Source organism: Electrophorus electricus, chromosome 6, assembly GCF_013358815.1.
Source record: "Electrophorus electricus isolate fEleEle1 chromosome 6, fEleEle1.pri, whole genome shotgun sequence".
NCBI classification, from domain to species: Eukaryota; Metazoa; Chordata; class Actinopteri; order Gymnotiformes; family Gymnotidae; genus Electrophorus; species Electrophorus electricus.
In genome coordinates, this window is record NC_049540.1 from 24424139 (window position 1) to 24436444 (window position 12306).

The window sequence follows — 12306 nt, forward strand, 5'->3', positions numbered from 1 at the left end:
GCAATGACAGGACTGTGGCCAGGACAACAACAGGTAGGAAAGGGATGGGAAGGTGAATGTGCGCCCGCATGCTGGAGCAGGTCGAGTGCATGTTGCTCCGACTAAAAACATTTGCCCCGTTTTCTCCGTCAGGGCTGAGACATCAATTAAACACACCCACCGTGTCCGTGCACACAGCCTGATGATAAACACAAACCTTGGCTTGCCCACGAGGAGGTTTTCTATGCTTCCCATTCCTAGAGCTGGCCCCCTGTCCCCCGAGGCCATTGTAACCACAGACAAAAACACCCACCATCACTGAAGTCTTCTAGTTAAGCAGACATTCTAGCCCTCCTCCCCCTTCTTTGCCAATAATACAACAATACCTGAAAGAGGCAAACCCAGCATACAGAGAGAGGGCATGAGGAAGGAAGAAATAAGGAGATCGACAGCTGTAGAGTCAGAGAGGAGAAGAGGGCTGGGTGCAGGGTATGTACTCACCTCGCTGCTTCCAGGAGTTCGTCCTTCTTGTATTCACCTAAGTGGTTGCAAAAAATCATGGTGTCAGAGACAGGCAGGATGAAGGACGCACAGCAGCAGCAGGAAGCCAGAGTCACAGAGCAGCGGCGGACCAGCAATAGTCCCACATCCAGCGGAAAATCCACAGACACACTCACTCATACACACATCAGCAGCACAGCCACACACAAGGATTCTCTCCCTCTCTCTGTGTGCATGCGCGTACGCGTGAGCGTACGTCTCTCTCTCTCTCTCTCTGTGTGTGTGTGTGTTGGTGGCGTAAATCTGTGGCCACCCCCCTCGCCTGAGGAAGCAGTGACGTTCAGTGTGGTCACGGCATCGCCAATGTCTCAGATGAGGTGAGAAAACTGACGCATATCGCCGTTCGCTCCTCAAATGAAACAGCTCGCCTTCTCGGACAGACGTTTGGGCGCACTGGCCCCTCCTTCCTGCTTCCACAGTGAGGCAGTCTGCCCGAGAGCACTCGTCTATTTTAATGTTTGCATGGGAGGAGCCGTTGCCGTGATAACACAACATAACAGTGGCCGGGAGGGGGGAAAAATGTATAATAAACAGAACTCTGCCAGTCCTTTTTCCGTCCTCCCTGGCACAGAGGCTTACCTTTTAGCCAATCAGAAATGGGCAGCCAATTAAACACCATTTATCCCACCCCTACATGTGCTCTCTCTCCGCCCACCAAAACGTGGAGGGGCGAGAAGATGAGGAGGCATAAAAGGGGAGAGAGAGGGACAGAAAGAGAGCGCGAGAGCGGGGAGAAGAGGAACTCAAAAATTTAGAGGTAGACTTGACAACATGGCTTCAGGGGGCTGGGAACTACAGACAGACAGCTACAGGAAAATGAAGGTGCTGTCATAAGAGCAAACTGGATAGAAAAAAATCCTGAACCTAAAATGCAAATATTTCAAATATAGGCTGGATGATGAGATAGGAACAAAGACTCCATTAGCGCTCTGCTGAGAGACGAGTAATGAAGCAAACTGCTGTGTGTTGGAGAGCCTCATTATGTCTTCACATTTGCCATGCCAGCTCTGTAGGATGCACTGAGAGGAGTCTCTCTCAGAGACTGAGGACCACCCCTCCACCCTACCCCCAACAACAAACGTCTACCATAGCATTTACCCACAATCCCCAGACAAAGTGTTGGGGAGGGGCACAGCACAGCCACTGCAGGGACTCTCCTGATTACCCTCCCCCACACATCACACATACACACCTCCATACACATGCGCACACAATCACGCATGCACACAGTGATTGGCAGATGACAGGCTCTGAGGCAGATTGAACTGGCTGGGGGAGCAGAGAGTGATTAAAAGGCATCATAAATTTCACTCTGCATTACCATCTTGGAATCTTACAGAAGGCTGCTGCACAAAGCGGGTGAGGGGAAAGACAGAATAGCACTCTTTTCAACAGCAGCAAGCTCAGAGCATCATTCGGTGTGGAGGTTGCCCAAGAGGCGAGACATGACTGCTCTTTCAGGATCACAGCGTTCCTCATCTGCTTCCTGCATGTCTACAGGACAGCGGCAGCACCGCTAAGTAACTGTACCAACAGGGAGAGGAATAAAATAAATATAAAGCAACAACAGATGGTGAGGCAGACAAACATGAAGACTTCAGAGACTGTTAATGAGCAGCCTGCCAAGTTTAGCAATCTCTTCATAATGGAAACAGAGCAGCTATTAGCCCTACCGTTGTAGCCACAGTCAAACACATCCGCTCTGCATGGAGGTTTATCTAGCCCGTTCTAGCCAAATTAACTCCACAACCATCACAATTTCACACAATCAGCATGCAGCGCTCCACACCTCCGACTCAGAACGAGGCACACTGGTCATCAGAGGGGCACCACTAACATCACTGTAAGGGAATGATTATACTTTGAGGTCATTATGCTCATATTTAAAATCTACATATTGCAAAGGAGGAGTGGCCTGTTTGAATCATCATCATCATCATCTGCCAGGGGAATGAAGAAGCAACACGGACAGAAATGTCATTGCCTACTGACTGGCATAGAAACAGCAGAACTCTGCAGCAGCTGTTGGCTTGTTTTTTTTCCCCTCTGTGGTGAATGAGCAGTTTCTCCACTAAAGAGCACCATGGCTGCATTCTGCTGCCATGGACCCAAACTCTGGTATTCTCTTCCAGATGACCTGAGGGCTCTGAATGATTTAAATGATTCAAGAAGAAAGTTAAGACCTTTTTATTCTGCATAGCATGTAATTAGACTGCTACTCCATCTGTACTTCAATTGTGGATACTTTTGATTCTGCTTAAAAAAAAACAACAATTATTTTGCTCTTTTTTTTTAAATCTGTCTTTTACTTTTAGTTACAAACTTTTGATTGTGTAATACATCTGTTCTTTTAACTTGCACCTCTTTAAATGCATCTTATTTTAGCACTTTATAAACTGGTACATAAATTACAATAATAATAATAATATTATTATTATTTTTATTATTATGATTAACAACAATAATCATCATTATCATTATTATTATTATTATTGTTGTTAATATGGTTCCATTCATTTCAAGGGTACCAACTGTGGATTAGAGCAACACAAAATAGTGTCTAATGAATAGTATAGAATATTTGCCTATGTGCAAATCACATTTTTCACCAGTTTCACAATCCCAAGGTTTTACTGTGTGCTGTGAACATTACAACTTGTTTTAGAGATTACAGATTATTGTTCTGTGTCCATTTAGATGAATCACAGTATTAGATGACTCAAAAACAAACAAATTTTGATTGTTGGATTTTTAGCCATGACACACATTGGAATCACAATTCCATTGCAGTATGATGCACTGAATACAGCAATGCAGCTGTTTTATTCTGCATTGCTGTATACAGTACATAGTGCTGTATACAGGATCTTCAATTGCTCACTTTTAAAGGGTTCAAATTGATGTGCATGTAAGCATGTACAAGCAACAGTTTCTAGATACCATTATGATGTTTTTGCATGCAGCACCTGGAATGAGTGTAAAAGCACTGTACAAGAGACAGAAAAATGACCTCAAAACAGCCTGAACAAGCAACGACGATTAAAGAAACAAAACACAGCTCTAAGGGTTGCTCACAGGGTCACATGGATAGTAGGAAGCATGCTTTCCTCAGACTGGATTTTAGACCAAAAAGTAATAATGGGTTCTGTGCAACTTGGAAAATCCACATGTTCTGTTAATATCAGAACATCAAGATATGGCTATGTTAAAAACACAGACAATTTCTTAGTGCGCTCACTAGATTAGTCCCTCAGTAAACACGAAAATAGCAGAAGCAGAAGTAATTATGCCCTAGAAATAGAGAGTAAGCAACAGTCAGTGAGAGTCACTGGGGTACACCCACGCAGAAAGTCTGCGTGGTAGCTTTAGTGTTTAGATTTAATGGCAACATCTGCAGTAGAGGTTGTTTTACCTGCAAAGATATATAACATTACTGAGTAGTTCATGTGCAAACTCAACTCAAAACTGTTGAGAAGGTAGCACTGTCTTGGATGCAGAATGAACCTAACTGGATAACAGTCAATGGGTGGAGATTTTCAGTTTTGACATACTGCAGCAGAACTGTACATAATTATGCAAAACAAAACTAAACTTAGTTATTATTAGGACACACTATTAAACATTAGTATCTACATCGTTTAAGATAAAATGGTGGCGAACATCATGAGCAGAAACACCACACTTTTACCTGGAATTATCTGCTCCATGTTAGTACCTGCCTCAGAGGCAGCAGAGCATTTATATATCATTTTGCAGTTTCTTGTAAGGAACACTACATCACCATGACAACATTTACATGGCTGCATGCATGGGTTGCAGTTTGCTATGAAGCATGGACTGACATTTTCCAGCGCCAACAAGTAAAAATGGAGCATGGTTAAAAAACAAAAACATGCCCTCTCTCAGTCACTGAACAATATTAAGATTGCCAGCAAGCGATCAAGTTGCCATCTTTTAGCTAGCATCCTTAGCGGCCTGTACAATGCCTTGCTAGCTAACAACAAACAAGCGAGTAAAGAAGGTGCAGCTTCAGAGGCTAGCTAGCTTACCGGGCAGTTTTCAAGAAAACAAAACCAAGCGCAAAAGGAGAGATTCAAAACCACAAATAAAATACTGAAGGTTTCATGCTGTGCACATAAAACTAACTAAGGATGCACAGTTTTATAAACATAAACTCTACCTACAGGTTATTTTGAATGACACTGGTTGTGGCCTGAACAAATTGGGTTTGTTCTGCCTCCAGAGCAGTTTTGAGTTATGGTCACAAGCTACTGCGTGGCAGTGATGGCTATGAACAAAGCAAGCCTAGCTAGCTTACAGTTTTCCAGTTAAAGCTGTAACACAATAAAAATGTTTGTACAAACCTATCCATGTACAATAAGAATATTATTGACCTTGTTGGTGAAATTAAAAGTGACAAGTCCTGCCTTGTAATATGACCAAGTGGCAACGCTCTTTAGGCTTTGGTTAGTGATTTTTGTCCGCATCGAAATTGAAATCAGGTACATATAAACATCAGGAAACCCAATACTTGACCACATGTCGATGTCCACAAAACACTGGTTCTCTGTCAATGGCATCTGCCTTTAATGTAAGCACATAATCAACAATTCATTTCTTGGTTTCACCATGGCTGTGGTCTCTGAAGAGATGTGTAATTCTGAGATCAACTGTCTGAACGAAGAGAGTGGCTATGAGAGGTTGGTAAGTGTGGTCTCTCTGGCCTTGCCATGAAGATTCAGAGGGGTACATCATTATGGGCAAAGAAGATATAGCAGCAAACCTTACTCGTTCCCTCTTCTGAGGATCTAGGCCTGATCAATACAATTCTGTTTGATAAACTGCACATTCGCTACACAAGACTGGCAATATGAGAGCTGTGTTACCAATAGTTCCTATTAATTTCCACTCATTTCATTACTTTTTGTTATGTAGTACTTAGCTTGAGTATGGCTGCAGCACCAGCAGACTGGAGATTCCAACATGTAGTTCTGAGTGCAAATCCACAGGGAAATCTTTCCAGTCGAGGTTTTACAAATAAATGAAGTAGAAATAGAGTGAGGATTTCTAAAATAATTCAGTTGATCATTAGGAAAACAATCCAAATTCATAACTCATTTATCAATGTTAGTCAGACCAAATGGCAAAAGAAAGTGCAAGCTCTATGAAGTCTCATGAATTTGCTATAGAGGAAAACAGTCATTTCTCCTCAAACACATGCTGAAATAAGCAGTTTTTTGCTTAGGCTCTGTAACTGCAAACCTTTTTCTGTGACACATTCATACACAAATTTTGCATTCCATGCTTATTATTCTCCTTTTCTCTGCTCACTTTGGTATTGTGCAGTCGCTCCTGAGAGCTCAGGCCCAACGCTCTACTGCTGGGATCTCCCTCACCCAGCTAAGCTCCTCACTGCTGCATGCTCAGAGAAAACCACTAGGCCACATTTATCGAGGAGAAAAGGCAGTCTAAAGCCGGTGGTGTCCTACTGCAGGAGTAGTCCAGGCTCTGTGCTGTAATCCAATCCCTGCTTTCACCAGTGCGGCTCTTCATCCACCTTCAGCTGGGCCACAGTGAAGTGCAAGAGTATAAACTTTAGCTACTGCCTTCATACAGCAGTGTCTCCATTTATAAGCAACGATTCAATGTTTGATGATGTTTCAAAAGCTAGTATGATGTGATAGGATTCCTCTGTGATATACAACCAAGAAGATAAATGCATCCAGCAAACAAATTTTCAAATCACAATAAATTTTACCAAAAATCAGGTTCAGCATACTCAATCATTAAGCTCTTTTTGAAGTAAAACCATAAGATGATCTCCATCCTTTTTCAACTTGGATCATGAATTGATGTATGCAAACTTGATCAACACAAACTAATCAATGCACTGATTATAACTGATCTACTGTTACACTGAGTAGAGAAGAGGGTGATTTTTACAGTTTAACTAAAGATCTCTCTAACAGTGACAGCAGATCTGTCTGTTTTGCCACTGGAATGACAAACCGAAGCAGCTTAGAAAAAAATGGCTACAATCCTCGTGCCCAGTGAGTTTGAATGTTTTCACTCTTCATTTCTGGGCAAATAAGCAACTTCTAGTTAGAGGTTACTGAAGAATGAAGGCAGACTGAAGCGCTGCAGTGGCGACTTCAGTTAATTTAAGTCGTGACCGGGAGCGCGTGGAGCCATATTGCACTAGGAACTCCAACAAAAGCCAGTCAATGAAAGATGGATGACATCCATGACGAGACCTGAAGCTCAAATCACAGCTCTGGGTGCTGCAATTTAAACAAACATAAAAAAACGTACTGTTTCAGACCATTGACTCTAAATGGAAAGACTTTAAAGACCAGACACAGAAGGATCTGAAACCAGAGCCATGGTCAGTTTGCTGAGGGTAGAAGAGGATACCTTCTGCCAAGCAGAGGGTTAGGAATTAAACATACATTCACCGAGAACCATCCAGCTGAGCCCTTCTCCCCCTACTCTCCCAGAAGAGTTCAGCTGTCAATCTATATCAAAAATGCAAATAAGATGCAAATAAGTGTTAAGTCTGTCAGGGAATGCAGATATTCAACAACCCTAACATAAGTCCTTAAAACCTTCTGGTTGCAAATAGACTAAAATGTCCCAACTAAAAGCAGCTATAAAAAAAATAATAATAATAATAAAAAAAAAAACCATAACATATAAAAAATAAAAAGATCAGAGCCAAATCAATGATAACATCCATGTGTTCAAATTAAGCCAAATCAGAGCATACTGTGAATTCCAGTCACTCTGCCTCCACACACACTGAAAAAACCTGATTACCAAGCTCATTATTTCTGTGCCCCTCTCCTCACTGCATTGGCCATACCTCTGCCAACCAGGCAGTCTGAGAAGCTGCTCAGCCATGTGAAAAACTAAGCAATTACAGCTGGATGACAGCAGGCACCAAGGGTAACAGACAACATGGGAAGATTAATCACTTTCCATCAAGGTGCGGAAAAACATCAACATGGCCAACTGGCAGGGTAACCATACCTGAATGGACTGGTTTTTTTTTTTCTTTGAGTTTTTCCTGGTAGTTGTTTTTACCAGGCTTATGAGGCAAATCATCTCCGGGGGATGGCCTGTCGTTTCATGCAAATGACATTAAGATGGTCACCTCCAACACAAATGGATCGCATTACACAGAACATGGAGGAGGAAAAGTAAATGGGCCAGTGACGGCTCGTCACACAAGACGGAATCTGCGTGTTCTCATGGCAACACTGAGCGAGACGAATGAGTGCTTAGGGAGGGAGTTGTCACAGGGCAGGAAGCGCTCATCGGGGAGCTGGTTGAAAGGCAGCCACACCAACACCAGAGAGATGTTAGCAATGAGGAGCCAGCTCATCTCAGCACAACGCTGCACAGTCATGTGATTATACACCACAGACATGTAGACCTTAGCCACTAATACTAGACCTTACTTCAACACCATGCTTGCACAGCCTTGTAAATAACTGCATTTATTCCCTAAATGCTGTGCACCATTTTTGCAGCCAAAACTTGAGGAGGAATGAGGAGTTACCAATGAGAGAGATGTTCCAAAAAATGTGCTGAATTTCATCCCTTTGTTTCTGAATTATGCTCAAGCTGGAACATGGGTTTATTTCTGATGCCTACAGTAGACACACAGATAGGCTAAACCTACCGCTGGTCTATAATATAATCTCACCGCAAGCACAAAAAAGGATTATGTAAGGTTTATCCTCTTCGTACTGGGCATAAAAGACGACTTGGTGGATTATTACAAGCCAATGAAGTAAGTGCTGAAAACTATTAGTTCACAAAAAAAGTCATTTGAAAAAAACCTATCAACATTTTCTAAGCGCATCTTCATTCTCTTTCTCGATTTGAATTAGTTTCTGAGGATGAACGCACCGACAGTGTCCTTTTGTAAGAGCCACCAAGACTGAAGACATCAGTAACTCTTTCAATTTAAAGCTGGTCTCACTGCTGGCCTCACCAAGATTTATCCTACTTTTTGAGCTCCTCTTTCCACTGGGCTTCCTCTTGCCTGAACTGGCTTTAGCTTGTTTAGCTCTGGCTGGGCTGTGCAAGAGCAGGCATCCTGAGCCTGTAGCACAGAGGTCCCATTTAAACGGGCTGCCTTTAAAACCCCTCCCGCTGTAAGCCAAAGAATGTGCCTTAGAGGCCTGGGCCTCTTGCTAATCTGCTCCCTGTCTCTGCTGAGCAGGGACAGGAGCCTTCCAGCACCTGCCGGAACCAGGCAGTGTTCCCAGGCCATTGCATGCGTGCCCTGCACCCTCAAGTAACAGCCAGGCTCCCTCCCACCCACAGCCAGCTGTGGATTCTTACTGTAACTCTTAACATCAGAATTCTATTCTTTTCCTCCCTTCTTTATTTATGTAAGGATCTTTTGAAATGTAAAAAAAAGAAGAAGAAAAAAAAAAAGGGGGGGGGGGCACAAATAAAGTGCCCACAATCAGGCGTGAAGAAGCAGAAGGACGTGGTCTGTTTGAAGAAAAGCAATCTGCTTTGTCAAAGTGATTTAGCCCAAATGCCACATTGAGTCAACCACACAGGGGGGCACTGAGTGAGTGAGTGACTCTCGCTCTCTCCGTCCGTCCGTCCGTCTGTCTGCACACGCTCACACGCCAGCCCTCTTTGAGCCTTTCAGTAAAAACAGTGAGGTGCAATTATGTATCCCTGTATGCCACTGGAAGCTAATGCACAGCAAAACATTTTATGGTACAGATGGATACCCATGGATTCATTAATAACATCATATAGATATCAACTAAAAGCCATGTAATAATCACAATATTCTTTATAGAATTAAGAAAACTTATTATTCTTTGACTCAGTTTTTTTTAATACTCATCTAATAAAAGTCAAGGCAATAACTACAAAAGTAAAAAAATAAAAGGCTCAAAGGAAAGTGTGGCACAGGAAGTCCTTGTTCCTCTAACATGTACAGATAGGTTGACTTCAGGCCCCCTCTGCCTGTTTGATGATGAAATTCTTTTGAAACAGAACAAGTGAGAAGCACCATGACAGGGGGCCTTATTATGAGCCAGCGACCCAAAGTCAGGAAGACAGAGAGGCTTATTTACACTGCCTTAACTGGGCTGCGTCCAGTGCAGAGGAACTGATCCGTCATCACTCCCATTAGCAAGCTGCCTCTGAATACCATTAAGCAAAGTAATTAATTGAAGTTAATGTTGCCTAAGATAGTTCTTTCTCTAAAATGGCTCTGTGAACTCCCATTATTAAAGCTCCATGGAGTGCTTTATCAGCAAAAATAAATTAGCATTTTTGGGGCTTTTTTGGAGAGAGAGAGAGTGTGCACGCCTCAGGAAATATGGCTTTTATCAGAGAAAATCCTAGCACTGAGGGACAACAGACAGATAAGGACTGACAAATGAAGCTAAGAGGATGCAGGTGCATAGAAGCCGCCAAACAAGCAGAGCAGTTAGCTGAGGCAGCAGAGCGTCTGAGTTTGACCCTTCGCAGGAGAAACAAGGCCAGCGCGAAAAGCAGTCCAACATGGCATGTTCACAGGCGGCTTGGGCTGCAGGGCCGCTGCGCTACTCGCGCTGATTTGATGTGTAGAGGTTGGCAGGAGTTGTTGACACTCACAGCCATCAGTCAATATCGATGTTCACAGCATCGCGTAAGCATGTAGCACTAACGCATTGTACAGATTTTTATTTGCTTGTTTGCTCTGTAGGAGATTATAATGAAGTGTTTGCCTTCAGTTGTGCCTGGGGAGGACAGCAGATGAGATCAATTAAATGAGCAGATTTCAGTGTTGTTAATCTCTTGATTTGCCATGAGAATCTTTATGTACATTCATTAGCTAAATTGCATATCTGCTTCTACACAGACCAACAGGGAGGTTCTTAAAAATACACAAACAAAATATGCCAAACATTGTGATTTTTATATTTATAAAATCACATGCACAATCTATTTTATTTCAGCAATGTATAATAATTGATTTGAAAATTTTCAAAAATAATTTAAAACCTTGCATTTCTAAGGGGAAATGTATAAGCATTTATAGGTATTTATTACAATTTAGATTTTCTTCTACATGAAAACTGTCTAGCTTACTGTCTTTTTTTAGTTTTGTAGTCCATCAAAGGAGTAGAGTTCTCTGCCAGCTGCACACTTCTGATGGTCAATGGAGTGTGTTAGGACATACTTAAGAAGCTTTTAAAGAACAGTATTAAAAAACACTTTGATGTGTCCAAATTATCATTTTGTGTTAATAATAATAAAAAAAAAAAAAAAAAAAAAAATCAAATCAATAGAGAGGCAAATCAAAAAGTAGTTTCCTTTCACTTAAAACACCATATTTATTTTCTCTTAACACTGTGAAACAGTTTGGCCCAGTTGAATTGGCCAGTGTCTTTGAAATGCAGACTAATCTGTGCACTCTAGACAAAGTTGATTAAAGCTACAGTAAAATATTAATTCTTTACAGATAGTCTAGCCTGATATTTTTATGTCTCAATTAAGTCACTTAAGCAATGCAAGTTTACAAAGAAGTTTTTGTGATGTTCCTTGTACTCAGCAAAATCATCTATGTTGGACTGCAAGTCCAAATTCCTATTAAGTCTCTCCAGTCTTCTGAAGCAAGCATCCAGTTTAGGAAGTTTTATTCAGCCAACTGCTTGCGTTTTTGAGATACACGTTTGTGCTTAAGAAAATTCAAACTTGAAAATGTATCTCGTTTTTGAGCTTTTTTTGCCTGAATAGCATCTTTATAGCTACCACCAAAACACAACAGAATATATGAAAAATCAAAACACATTCTAATGTTAATCTAAATGTTTACACTAGGCTATGTATTTGAATCACAATAAATCATATAAAGTCATATTTAACCAACACCCTAATGGCCAAATAAATTTTTCCCCAAGAACTATGTATTGATAAAATAAATTCTGATATATTTTAATGGAATATGTTACATATTTTAGGATTTTTGGATTTATAAATAGATATAATTTTTGAAAGGTTTAAACTGATGGATTTATCTACTATGCGTTAAAAACATTAGGAATAAAAGTACGTAAGCAAGCAACCAAAGTGTGTGCCTAAGTAAGTAAGTAAGTAAGTAAGTAAGTAAGTAAGTAAGTAAGTGACCAAAGTGCTGTAAAAAGTTAGGGGAAAAAAAGACATGGCTTGACAAAACAAAAAAATGCAAAACACGAGAGAGAAAAAAAAAAAAAAAAAAAAGAAGCAAAAACACACACACATGGCCACCGAAATTAAAATACCAGAGTAAAAAGATGCGTTTTAAGTCTCGACTTAAACTTAAGAGGGAGCAGATGATATTCAGAGAAAAACTATTCCATGCTGCAACTGAAAAGACATGTCACCCTTCAGCTTCAAACAAGACTATGAAACAGCCAACAAGCGGGCCATAAGTGAATGTCAGGGTGTGTAAAGCAGCATATGTTTAAGCTGGCTGGGGATGGATATAGTTAGTTAAAGGCTCCATTTGTGAATTATAGAAGCATAGCAGAAAGCATCGCCCCTAGAAAACACTGGACCTAATAGAACCCCATCAAGAAGTGACACTACAGCATGATAGTGCAAACACATGTCCATTTGAATAGTCTGTCTTTCTTTGCCACATGACTTGGTCCACAGGTTATAGTGGAGAATAGCATGGAGAGCCTTTTAAAGGATGCTAAACGTGCATAGCCATACATATTCTGAGAGGCTTGTGGAACCCATGCTCAGATAAAAGGATTA

The 12306-nt window shown here is 41.3% G+C and overlaps 1 protein-coding gene across 2 annotated transcripts in view; it reads right to left on the minus strand.

Moving 5' to 3' along the window:
* tnksa (tankyrase, TRF1-interacting ankyrin-related ADP-ribose polymerase a) overlaps window positions 1-12306 on the minus strand; it is a 65102-nt gene that overhangs the window by 38296 nt on the left and 14500 nt on the right. For both annotated transcript variants that reach the window (XM_027028487.2, XM_027028485.2), the window contains exon 4: window positions 481-517. In XM_027028487.2, coding sequence (XP_026884288.2) covers window positions 481-517 — 37 coding nt within the window. The remainder of the gene's footprint in view (window positions 1-480; window positions 518-12306) is intronic.